Genomic DNA, 13495 nt, shown 5'->3' with positions numbered 1-13495 from the left:
TTTCTCTACTCTTCATAGATCTGCCTTTGGTGTTGTATCTAAAAAGTCATTGCCATATCAGAGGTCATCTTATGTTATCTTCCAGGAGTTTTATAGTTATGCATTTTACATTTAGACATGTGGTCCATTCTGAGCTGATTTTTGTGAATGGCACAAGGGCTGTGTTTAGATTCACTTTTTTTGCATGTGGATGTCCAGGTGTTCCAACACCATTTGCTGAAAAGATGTGCCATTCTACTGCCTTTACTCTTTTGTCAAAAACCAGTTGATCATATTTAGGTGGGTTGATTTCTGGGCTCTCTACCCTGTTTCACTGATGTATTTGTCTGTTCTTTTGCCAACACCACACTGTCTTGATCACTGTAGCTTTCTTTGTAGTAAGTCTTACAATCAGGTGTGTCGGTTCTTTGATTTTGTTCTCTCTGCACTCTTCTTTCCCCTCTTTCCTTGGCTTTTAGACACAGATGCTGCAGTGAACTCAGGCTTTTTCTTACTGCTGAGCTCTCCTGTATTGATGGATCATCTGCTCCATCACACAAGCAGTTTTTTTCCCCCAGAGCTCTGTCTCCAGGCACTTTTCCCAGCTCCTCACATTGACAGAGTAATCTTGGGTGCTTTCAAAATGAGGAACAGGATCTTAGAGTGATCAATTAACCCTTCATTTAGTGTCCAGAGATAGGAATTCGCTATATCTCCCATTCACATTCCATACTGACCAGCACCATCCAACAGGACTTTCTACATTTATGCTGTCCAATATGCTAGTTGTGTGGCTACTGAGCACTTGAACAATGGCGAGTGCTACTTAGAGTCTGAATTTATTTTATTTACATTTAAATTAGTTAGCTTTAAATAGTTACTTGTGGCTGGTGAGTTGTGGACCTCACAACTCCAGTACAGATTTGTGTTGTAAGATCCACTGTCTGGAAACCAGAAGGATCAAATGCTCCTCAGGCTCACCTCTGCAGAACACTCAATTTCACTGGGTACTAGTATCCTTCTAAACACTGAGCTCTTCATTTTATTCAAATCCTCAAATATGTCCTTTTTTCTGTTATTTGATTCTGAGAAATGTTCTGGAATTATAAAATACCAGCTGTATTTCCCAGCTCTAAGGAGCACTCTATAAAGGATGTAATACATTAGACAGAATATAGAAGAACAGCGTGCATCAGTACTTACAATGTGGTTTTGTGAACCTGTGTTTCAGGTTGTCTATGTGGAGGTGGGGGTGTCTATATGTGCATGCTATCATCTAAAGTGTATTTCTCATAGTGCGTCTAAGTCAAAAACATCTGCAAAAGTGCCAAGACTGTATTACTACATCCAGAGACCCAAGTCAGATCAAACTGGGAGAGAATGAATGGACGAGTCTTGCCAGTGCTTTAGGAACATTTGGACACATAGTTTAAAGCAAACAGAAAAACTGGTATAAGCCATGGCCAAACTTGCGAAAGCAGAACTACTGTGAATGGTACTGAAGACACTCGAGCAGCTCACACCATGAAAACTTACAAATGTTCCTCCTTTATACATCTGGTCCTGTTTGTTCTTCTGAGCCTATTGTCAAGGATGGTATGTATTTCCCTGTTCCATATGAGAAGAATGTAAAGCAATTTACTTTTGTCTAGGTATATTTTTTTTTGTTCCAACAGCATTTCCTTTCATTTAACTTCAAACAGTCCTTAGCCAACTTATGCACATTTCAAAGACTCTTCAGAACAGGATATGACACTGTATGTACACCTGATAAATGTTTATCATCTGTAGTGTTCATTGTTACAGAGTTAGCTATCAGGGGTGTGCACCTTCAGATCTTGGTACCCCCTACAAGGTCAGGAGCAGAGGGAGAGCTGGGGGTGATGGGCCCACACTATGGAGACAGTAGGGGGTCAGGGAGTAACCTGTCCTCTTTTTGAGGCCCACATTCAGTTTTAGATTCCTGCTGGAAAGGCTAATGCCGGGCCCCTAGGGTGGGGGGTGTTGGAGGAAACAAGGCTAAGAGGACCACTCATTCTCTGTATCAAGTAGCCTGCAGCTGTCCCCAAGAGGTTGGGACATGCTAGGATATTAGAGAGACACTCATATACTAACTCTTTCGATCCCTGTAACAAATCTGGGTAGTAGCTACACTATTATTAACCCCATTTTACAGATAAGGAAACTGAGGTACAAACAGGCTAAATGACTGTCCATACAGCTAGTAAGTGGTAGTGAAAGTATCAGTTGCTCAGTCATGTCTGACTCTTTGAGACCCTCTGACTGTAGCCCGCTCCTCTGTCCATGGGATTCTCCAGCAAGAACACTGGAGTGGGTTGCCATGCCCTTCTCCAGGGGATCTTCCCAACCCAGGGATCGAACTCGGGTCTCCCACATTGCAGGCGATTCTTTACCATCTGAGCCACTAGGAAAGCCTGTGGTGGTAAAGCTGTATTCAAACTTGGGTAGCTGACCTCAGTGTCTACTTCATCACTATCCACACTGTCTCCCTGGATTTATGTTCTTTAGGTCTGGTGTCAAGCTAAAGAAATTAGTTTTAAATTACAAGCTACCAGTTTCAGTGACTAGGTAGGCTAAGAAAACTCCATTAATTTGGATCCATGTTTGATTTGCTAGGAGTCTTCATCTAGCCTACAGAAGGGAGAGACATAGGTCAGATAACCTGCTATGGTCAACATTTAAATAAAAGATTCATTATTCACTCCCTTGACTGTGATCTAGGGACTCAGATCTCAGTCGCTGACAGTTTTCTTCACATCTACTGAAGAAATGCGTTCTTTGCAGGCTGAGAGGCCTCATAGTCACCCAGTTCTTGGGAAAAAAACTAGGACCTAGAGCCTCCTTCCAGGGGAGGAAGCCTGCAGGGGAAAGGCTCCTAGCACCGTCCTCTGTTGAGAAAATGAGCGCAAGAAAAGCAATAGAGCCTAGAAAACTGGGCAACAGGCAAAATCTCAGTTGTCTTTACCAGGCACACAGCAGCCATGGGTACACTTCTGCAAGACAATGGCCCAGGGCCATTCTCCAGGCTGCCAGTGCAGATGGTGCCTTAGACCCCTGCCTCCTTGGCACATCAGTGTCTGGTTTTCCATTTCAAAACCACAAATATTAGCACTCAGAGGAAGGTTACCTCAATCCCTTCCACTGACAGGTGAAGAAACCTGAGGTCAACTTTGGAGACCAGACATATGTCATGCAGGGGAAAAAGAAAACAGATGTTGGGGATGATATGTGAGGATTTCTGCCCCATTTCAGAATGGAAGGCTCTTCTGTGTTTAGTTTTGATTTTCTCCATTTCCCAAATGTTCCACATTGTTGATTCTGTTAGTCCAAAACATAGCCACTGTTCACCAGGATTTTTCTCCAGGCTCCATGTGGTTCCCAATAGACCCAAAAAGCTCTATTAACTTCAAGTCATCCTGAGCTCTCCACACATCCTTTTCTTCCCACCCACTCTTTATTTCAGAGTATGAAAAGAGAGCCGGGATTCACAGGTGGTGCTAGTGGTAAAGAAAGTGCCTGCCAATGCAGGAGACATAAGAAACACAGGTTTGATCCCAGGGTCGGGAAGATCCCCTGGAGGAGGAAATGGCAACCTACTTCAGTATCTTTGCCTGGAAAATCTCATGGACAGAGGAGCTTAGAGAGCTACAGTCCATGGGATTGCACAGAGTCAGACATGAGTGAGCCACTTAGCACACACATAAAAAGAGAATCATCCCCATTAACTCATGTGAACCGGAAAAACATCATCACTCATAATCTTGCTCCATTTATAACAAGAGCAAACATTACTGGGTCAGTCCTATTCTTAGAGCTTTACAAACATAACTCATTCAACCCTCATCACAATCTCAAGAGGCAGGTGTTCTCATGATTGCCATTATAAAGACGAGGAAGCCAAGGCACATTTATGGACATGTCCTAGGACCCACAATCAGTAAGCAGTTAGAGACCAAGAACTCCACAATGATTGGGTCCCTGAAGACCTGCTTAAAAGTCACTCTGGGTCACATCCAGTAATGAGTTCTGACATTCTCCCAGGTTCCTAAGCATGGTGCTCAGAAGGAAACCATAACTTTCCCATCTGCCAGCTACTGTCACTTCTCAGCTCTCTAAGGGCCTGCTCTAGCCTCAGCCCCACGCCCCAGTCTGCTGTGCTATTTCTAATACTTGTGTTGGGAAATCACAACACTTGGCAATGGCATTCTGAATTTTCCAAAAGGCTCAATCAGTATCTGTTAACTTCATTTCTTTCTGACTTGAAGTTCCATCTTGAAAAAATAAATTAGAAATCATGGCAGAGAGATCCAGTGGGAGTTTGGGGCATCTCCACCATCCAGAAAGATCATGGACTTGAGCAAAGCCTTGGACACAGCTGCACTAAATCACCTGAGGCTTTTTCCACTCCTTCCAGGTGTGGAAGTTCTAGGCAGTTACCAGGGGGCAGGCCTGCAGGATCATTGAGGTGTTTGCCTGCAGTCTCATTTCATCACTCGCCCACAAGGCAGAAAGGACTGCACCCTGCCTTTGCCAGGGAACATGCCTGGAGTCACATGAAATCAGCATCCGTGAGGTCTCTTTGAGGGAAGTAATTTTATTTATTTATATATTTTTTACTTTTTGGCCACACAATGCAGCATATGGGATCTTAGTTCCCCGACCAGGGATCAAACTCACACCCCCATTGGAAGGTGGAGTCTTAACCAATGGACCACCAGGGACCAGGGAAATCCCAAGGGAAGCAATTTTAAAGCATTTACCCAGAGGGTCCCCAGACTCAGGAAGCACTTCCACGTGACTCAGGATTCTGTTTCTTCTCACATGGGCTCAAAGAGAACGTCAGATTCAACCCACATACTCGCTTTCCTTCACTGAAGGGGCTCGACTCCTCTGCTTACAAGAAGTTAGTGTCATACCCTACCTGGTTTCTGGTCAGCATCTGCATCAGGGCAAACAGTTCTGAGATGGGACTAGACCAGCAGCATAGCCTCATTACTATGGTGTGCTGATTTGGGGAAGGAAAGAGTGGGAGAAATAGAGCCCTGAACCAGAGGGGAACCAGACCCATAGCTCTTCTCTCCCTCTTTTGATAAACCACTCTGTGGCCTTGAGCAAATCACTTAATCTGCCTCAGTTTTCTGAGTGGTAAAATAGGGTCTACCACTTACCCTACCTTTATCTGTGAGCTCCTGGATTAAATAAGGTCAGCCTCTAGAAGCATCATGAAACACTACCTACTTCCAACAAGCCATGACAAAGGTTGTCTTGGTCCTTCGCTGTGTTTTCAGCCCAAGTCACTGAGAGTCTACACTTATACTGGCCACTAAGTCATGATGCCGGGTCATTCACTTCAGAAGCAGGAGTTGAAGAGACTCGGATCTAAAACTAGAAAACCACAATCAGGAAATAAGTCCCTTCTTGGGCTCGTGGTAATATGGTAACCCCTCACTTCTCCCCCTACACCCTGTTTCTTAGCCATTGCCTCTCTCTTGGAGACAAAGGAGTGCTACCAGTCTCCCTATGGGGTACCACCAACACACCAGAACATCTACACTCCTTGAGCCACTGATCCCTGCAAAAAAGACTCCTTTAAGCCCACAATCATGCTCCCTCACTGATACATTGAAGGTAATAAGTCAAAGGCACATGAAACACTACCTACTTCCAACAAGCCATGATGAAGGCTCAGCTGGTCCTTCTGTGTTTTCAGCCTGAGCCACTGAGAGTCTGCACTTACACTGACCGCTAAGCCATGATGCTTGGCGGTCAGTGTAAGCGACCACTACTCTCAACCTCAGAAGACTTTTTCAGTATCCACCTAAAAGTTAGTCCTCAAACCGTAACAATCTCTAAAGACTCCACATAATAAGCTACCAGACACTAGACAAAGGCTATAACTCATCAAAGTTGTAATAGGCCACCTCCACCTATCTTTTTGGTAAGAACTTTTTGGTCCCCCTTATCGGAGAGGTTATGGGTTTTGTTTTGTTTTGTTTTTCTAAAGTAAATGCCTTTGACTTTTTTTGTTGTTATAACTTTTTTATATTTTATTTTATTTTTTAACTTTACAATATTTTATTGGTTTTGCCATATATCAAAATGAATCTGCCACAGGTATACATGTGTTCCCCATCCTGAACCCTCCTCCCTCCTCTCTCTTAAGTGGCAGTCATCACATTTTCCAGAAGGAGAAATGGAAACAGCAGGAAGTCAAGTCACTTTGCCCAGTGTTTGCTCTTTTTCACAGCCTCAGCAATGAGGAGCGTTGCTTCAGTGACTCAAGACAAAACATATGTCCAAGACTCTGATTCCAGAATTATTGAAAACCCAGAGAGGGAGCCAGCCAAGCTCTCCCCACTCAACTGAACCTGGCCACATCAGTAAATGCCTCTAGGTTGAAGTTTTCCCATCTGTGAACTCTGGGCTAATGGAGAAACCAAAAGAAGCTGAGGCTTTGGCGAATCCACAAAAACTACATTTCTAAGGATGAAATGCAACTTTAGAGTCCCCCGAAGCAGCAAAGTTAACTGAAGATGCTTCTTCCTCCTCCCTCTCTAGAATTCACATCTTCCCACAAATAAAGCCCCTTGAAACTCACAATACTCTACAGTGGTCCTGACTATGCAGGTGGCGAGCAACCTATCCCAAGCTCCCCCAGAGAGACATGTTTCTGGGCAATGAGCCCTGAACAACTCACTCCAGCCTTGTTATTCTTGGGTCCACTGACAACCCTTCAAAAAACTGCCAGCTTCTTCCCAGCCAAAGGGCTGAAACAGATGCCATAGATTACAGGGGAGAATGGCCCAACAGGCAAAATTTAACCAGTGCTCTCGGAAGCTTCTTTGCACTACCTGGGGAGAAAATTAGGTGAGAACATAGGGGCGTGGTTGGAATGTTTTTCCCTAGAGAGGGCAGCCAAAGAGTATGAGCGAAGTACAAGTGAGACCTCTGCCTCTCTCTAGCACACTCCCACCTAACGGTAGGACTGGTCTTGCTGAAAGATGGAGCCCTGGTCCTTGAAAATGTCCGGTGCGACACGGCTGACATTTGCACAGGTGTGGTCAACACTCAAAGTCTGTAGACGTTATTTTGACATTTAAAACTGTTAAAGGCCACCAGCAGCCAATTAAGAATGAATACGGGGGCATATGAACTAGAGTGCATTAATGAGCTGGCGTCTCCCACTGAGGCTCAGGAAGGTGGGGTGGAGGTCGCGGGGACATTACCTGGTCAGGTCAAGGAAGGAGTCCACTGTCTCTTTGGGGACCGGTGGGGGCCCCGAATCCTCCAGACCCAGGTCGCTGGACTGAAGGGTCTGCGAGCCAGATCCAGGTTTGATGATGAAAGCCAAAGCAACCGCGAGAGCTGAGGCTCCTAGCGTGGTGAGGCCGAAGTAGGCGATGGCGATGCCGCCCAAGCGCCCGAGAGAGCTGGCGTCGAGGGAGGCGGCGCCCGACACCAGGCTGCAGACCACCAGCGGCAGGATGATCATACGCAGCATACGGAGCAGCATCTCGCCCGGAAAGGCCAGGTAAGTGACCTGTGTGCGATTCAGCTGGAGTCCACGCAACGCCGCGCCCAGGCCGGCACCCGCCACCACCCCGGACACCGTGAGCAGCACAAGCCCGTGGCGCCGCAGGAAGCCGGCGCAGCGCCCCGCGCGTCTAGCAGTGGTTCCGGGCTCGCCAGGCCCCGCTGCAGGCCCCTCCTGGGCGCTGTCTAGGTAGCCGTTGGTCTCGCTGCTTTTCTCCATGGCGCTTTGTCCGTGGCTTCGAGCTGGAGGAGGCGGGGGACTCGGGCTCCGGGAAAAGACTCGGCTCTCAATGAATGGATCCCGTGGAGCAGGCGAGGTCCGCTAGCTGTGCCTAGCGGGTTCTCGGAGTCGGCCTGCTGGGGTCCACAGCCTTGGCGCTGGAGCAGGTGCGGGAAGGACCAGGACAGACGCGGGAGACCGAACTAGAGCCCCAGCCCGAGTGGATCGCCCCGAGCCCAGCCTCTCACTGCGGCCACTGGCTGAAGATGATGCAATGAGGGAGCTCGCAGAAGCGGAGAAAAACCCGAGTCCCGAGCGGCTTAGGCCCGCCCCCTTCACACCCACCGCCCCGCCCCCTGCAGCTCCGGCCAATCAGCATCCGAGAAGGGCCGCCGCGCGCCTCGCGCCGGGCTCCAGGCCACCGGTGCGGGGGGAGGGGCGGCCGCTCCGGGGCCGCCGCCTGAAGCGGCTGGGGCACGGAGTGAGCCGGCGAGTCCCGGCGCCCACAGCCTCCGAGGCCCGGCTAACCGAGGCGGGCTCCCGGCGACCGCGGAGCGGGCCGCGGCCTGAGAGACGGCCCGGGCTCGTTGGCACCTGCCGGGGCCTCTCGGGCCGGCCGGGGTCTGGGCCCTCGCGGCCAGAGGGTTGGGGAGAACGTGGAACGCCGACGCGTTCCTTGTCCTGGGGATTGGGGGAGGGGCTGCCGGCACCGTGGTACTGTCGCTCCAGTGCCGCCCGCCCCTCCTGCGAAGGGGCCTCGCGCGGTGGGGGGGATCCAGAGGTCCTCCCTCCACATCTTACTCCTGCGTCAAGTCCCCCCTCTAGTCCTGTGTGGTTGCGTGCGATAAAGCCTTGACCCGGCGCAGGCCTTGACGTTGAGACAAAGGATGGATGGGTGGATAGGCAAATGCAAAAGCCTTATCACCCTCCCAATAAGAGGTCTGACAAAGCTTTACTCTTAAGTGAAACGGGGTCCTTAATTTAGCCCCTACACCCCACCACTTCGCTCCCTCGCGTGCTCCTAGGCGCTTGGCCTGAGGCCACCGGCATAGGCCCTGGGTCGCCAGGCAGCTGTCTTCCGTTGTGTGAGCTGAGGACCGAAACTTGGAGAAGAAACAGCTCTCACCACCACTTCCAGTTGCGTTTGTTTCTACCGTGTACCTTCAGCTGAAACAACCCACTGGCTTTTAACCTTTTCCATCCCCTGGTCCCCAGCCATCCCATGAAAGTAGTGCAAAGATTCAGCCAGCTTGCTGAGATGTTTCCCTAAGGTTCACATTAGATTCATTTCCTTTTTATTTCAAGTTTTATTTAACAACTGCTCTAGTCGTGGCAGATATAAGAGAAGTCTATGCAGAGGCGTCTTACTGTCACATATATTAATTAGATTTTCATATTCTTTCATTCTGCTTTTGAAAGGAATTGTTCTTTTAAGACATCTGTGGAAGGGAAGCCTTCTTATGTGTGGCTAACCTGAATTAAGGAGGAAGACCATTTACTATAGATCTCTTGGTGAAAAGGAGTCATCTTTGAACATATGAGCATCACTATCTGTGCAAATCATAATGCCTTAGTAAAGAACTTTAAGGAGCTGTCCACATTTTGAGACAGCGAGGATTTCATTGCCTGAAGCCAGCCAGCTTGTAGGGTCTTTTGAGGGAGGGGGTATAAATCAAGTGAAGAGCTTACATATTTTTATCTGGTTTTGCAGAGCAAAGTTTATTTCTGTGTGCACTGAAGAAAGGAATCGCTATAGACACACTCTCTATTTTGCCAACCAGCCCCTCCCTTCATTTTGACTACCACTTTTATGCAAAGGGCTCTCAAATCAAGCTGCAGAAATGAATTTCCAATGGCCTGCTTTACATCTCCCCCTGGATATCTTGCAGGCATCTCAGCTCAATATGCTCAGGACTGAATTCCTAGTTGCCTTCCTCAAGGATGCCTCCTTATCCTGCTGCTGCTGCTGCTGCTGCTGCCGCTGCTAAGTCGCGTCAGTCGTGTCCGACTCTGTGCGACCCCATAGACGGAAGCCCACCAGGTTCCCCGGTCCCTGGGATTTCTCCAGGCAAGAACACTGGAGTGGGTTGCCATTTCCTTCTCCAAAGCATGAAAGTGAAAAGTGAAAGTGAAGTTGCTCAGTCGTGTCCGACTCTTGGCGGCCCCATGGACTGTAGCCTAGCAGGCTCCTCCGTCCATGGGATTTTCCAGGCAAGAGTACTGGTGTGGGGTGCCATCGCCTTCTCCACCTTATCCTGCTGATCCCCCTATTTCTGTTACCAATATCTTTGACTTCCCAGTCACCTCTGCTTGAAACCTCAGAATGACCTTTGATTCTTCCTGGTGTCTCCTCTCACCTGACCTATTGCCAAGTCCCACAGACTCTCCTTTCGCAATATTTAGCCCATCCACCCTTCCCATCTGTTCCCAAAGCTGCCATTCTGGCTCAGTTCTTATTTCCACACTTCTTATCTTCACCATTGAGGTGTTCTCCTAATTGTCTTCCCACCTCCAATGCTACTCTGTTCCAGCCATCAGGTGTTTTATCTTGCCCCAGGCCAATCTTCCTAATAAATAATATGCATATTAGAATCTGGCTGGGCTTCCATCCAGAAGGAAAAAATAAGAAGGAACAAAGCCTTCTCCCTCTGAGAATACTTCCTGAAAGTTGTACACACTATTTCATTTCTATTTAATTCACCAGAATCTAGTTACATGACCACACCTAGTTTCAAGAGAAGTTAGGAAAGCAATCGTAATTTGCACAGGCATAAATCCAGTTACAAACTGGGGTTTCTGTTACCAAAGAAGTAGGCAAGAATGATTTGGGAGGGCAACTCCTTCAGATCACTTCTTGTTCAAAAGCTCTCAGAGCTCCCACTGAAATAAGAAGATGCTTTCCACCCTGCATTCAAAACTTACCATGATCAGGCCTCAGCTCACTCTCCAGCCTTGTGCCCTCTACAGGTGCTCAGTTGCTCAGTCATGTCCGACTCTTTGCAACCCCATGAACTGTAGCCTGCCAGGTTCTTCTGTGCATACAATTTCCCAGGCAAGAACACTGGAATGGTTAGCCATTTCCTTCTCCAGTGGATATTCCCAACCCAGGGAGTGAACCCACATCTCCTACATTGGCAAGCAGATTCTTTACTGCTGTGCTCTCTGTACATGCAACAAAATCAAACTGTGATGCTTCCACATTTTCTGGCTTCTGTACCCAGTCCCAGTTCAGATACCATTTCTCTCCCAAAGCCTTTCCTAATGCTTGGTGCTCTAAGTCTGCCTGCTGCCCATAGCTTTGGGGGCTATCCCCATGCACTGCACAGCTGTGTTAATAGTTAACCCTCCAGTGCGAACGGGTAGCTCCCTGCACTGTTAGCACTTTCTTTGAGTATAACTGTGGTGCTGAGTGAGAGAGCAGTGTTTGTGGGTGCCTTATGCTGTGCCACATGCATCTGTCATTTAACTAGCAAAAGCTCCCTTTAAAGAGGAACTGGTCTGTTGGGACTTCCTACAAAGACTGGTTGCCTAGCAGTAGTACTGCCTACAAATGAAGTAACCCGAGGAACAGGTGTCCACTCATGTCCCCCAACAGCTGATAAAGGGTTTCACTTCCTGCCTTCTTTTTCTCTCCTTACTTCTTTTTAAAATCCCCTCCATTTGTTCACCTATTACATTTATTTTGTCTCTTCATAATTTTTTAAATTTTATTTTAAATTTTACTTTATTTACTCATTTGGCTGTGCTGGGTCTTAGTTGTAGCATGCTGAATCCTTAGTTATGGCATATGGGATCTAGTTCCCCAACCAGGGCTCGAACTTGGTTTCCCTGCATTGGGAGTGTGAAGTCTTAGCCACTGGACCAACGGGGAAGTCCCTCTTCATAATTTTTCATTCCTCCTCCTTGTAGGGATTTAGTATCAATAAATCAATAGAGGGATTTCCCTGGTGGTCCAGTGACTAAGACTCCACACTCCCAATGCAGAGGGCCTGGGTTCAATCCCTGGTCAGGGAACTAGATTCCATATGCTGCAACTAAGAGTTCACATGCCGCAACTAAAGACCCCATATTGCACGATAAAGATTGGTCAGCTAAGACCTGACACAGCCAAATAAGAATAACTAATAATAAATATTTTTTAAAATAAATTAACACTTATTATAAATTGATAGAAATTGATAAATAGAAATATTAATGTTGTATCTGATAACAGCATCGTATTTTCCACATTGTTTCACTAAAATTGCTAGTGGCATCACTAGAATCACATCATCCGGCAGGAATTATTTTCTACTGAATGGAATGATAAAGGAAAGTTGTATCCTTCATCACAGGCAACTTTGGGTTCTAGAGGGCTCCTTTTCATTTACTAAGGGACACCAGGTATTTTAACAACCATATTGAAAAGGTTAAATTTCTGTGCAGTTCTTTCTATGGTAGCAAAATACAGCTTTGCGGAAAATCTAATGTGATTTTCAAAAATAGAATATTTGCTTTTCGAATAGATCAGATTACCTTGCAAACAGAGCAAGCAAGTTGAAAAAACAAAATAATAAATAAGTTCTTTTTCTCCCGTGATGAACAACTTAGTTCAAAGTGGCATACTGGAATCAAAGTGTGGGTCACTTCTCAACCTGTAATCATTCCTCTGGGCTCCCTTCTACATCATCTCTACTCACCAAAAAGGAAAAAAAAGGGGGGTGAGGGGAAGGGGGCCATAAATATGTCCCTAGAACCAAAAGGTCAGGCACAGACGCAGATAAACAATTTGAGTCAACACTAAAAGGGAATTTGGTCAGAGTGGGAGTAAAAAGCAGGGAGAGCAGAAATAAGATGCCTGTTTCTATGGTTTTAGAGAAAAGCTAAGACTCTGTGAATGGACATTTTCTTCTGAGAGAACTGGTGAAATAGGAGCATTGAAAGAGATGAGTTAAAAGATGGGAAGGTAAATTCATTTGGTGTCTGTGTTTTGTGGACAAGAGTTCTGAGAATGGAGGTTTAATTCAGCGACACAAGCAGAGGTTTACAAAGTTGCTTACCAAGAGTAAATCACTCTAAACAGCCCATACAGTGAAGCGCAAAAAAGAGAGTATGGACTATCTAGGGAGCTGATTAAAATGCATACTCCTGTGTCCAGGGGAAGACCTAGGAATCTGCCTTGCAACAAGCCAATCCTCCCCTTCCACACCCCTCTGTTCCCATGCTAGATTATTTGATTAAAAAGTACTTATAAGGGCAATGAATTAACAGAATTTGGAATTAAAGAGAAGTCTAAGGTAAAGTCTAGGGCTAGGCTTTCAAACCTGCCACTCAAGTTGTGAGTATAATGTTAAGAGGTGAGAAACAGGTGGGATTTGAGGAGAGGGGCAATGGTTAGGAAAGAGAAGAGATGGATATCAATAATAATGAGGTATAGTTCTCCCAACAGTTTATTACTCCTGGAACAAGATTTCACTGAAGTCTGTTTGGGAAAACAGCCACGGACAGCTGAAAAGATAATTAACCTTCCAAATAGAACTCAGTGATTCCCAAGCTTGACTTCCATCAGAGTCATCCAGAAAGAATTTTCTTTTTTTTTTCTTCAGAAAGAGTTTTTTCTAAAAGATTCCTGGGATCTAACCCTGGAAATTTAGTGTCTGTAGCCTTAGGGTATGACCCAGACATCTATTTATTATTCTTCCTGTTAACAGATTAATGAGATATAACAACTAAATGCAAAAAATAAATAAATAAATAAAAACA

General features: G+C 46.4%; 1 protein-coding gene across 1 annotated transcript in view; it reads right to left on the bottom strand.

Annotated features, from left to right (window-relative positions):
* The window catches only part of SLC1A4 (solute carrier family 1 member 4), a 29939-nt gene extending 21957 nt beyond the window's left edge, over window positions 1-7982 (bottom strand). Inside the window, exon 1 of the mRNA NM_001081577.1 lies at window positions 7227-7982. Coding sequence (NP_001075046.1) covers window positions 7227-7753 — 527 coding nt within the window. The 5' untranslated portion in view covers window positions 7754-7982. The remainder of the gene's footprint in view (window positions 1-7226) is intronic.
* Window positions 7983-13495: the final 5513 nt, after the last annotated feature.

This window comes from Bos taurus, chromosome 11 (genome assembly GCF_002263795.3).
Source record: "Bos taurus isolate L1 Dominette 01449 registration number 42190680 breed Hereford chromosome 11, ARS-UCD2.0, whole genome shotgun sequence".
NCBI lineage: Eukaryota > Metazoa > Chordata > Mammalia > Artiodactyla > Bovidae > Bos > Bos taurus.
The sequence above is the reverse complement of the archived record's forward strand: the minus strand, read 5'-3'. Positions and strand labels throughout refer to the sequence as shown.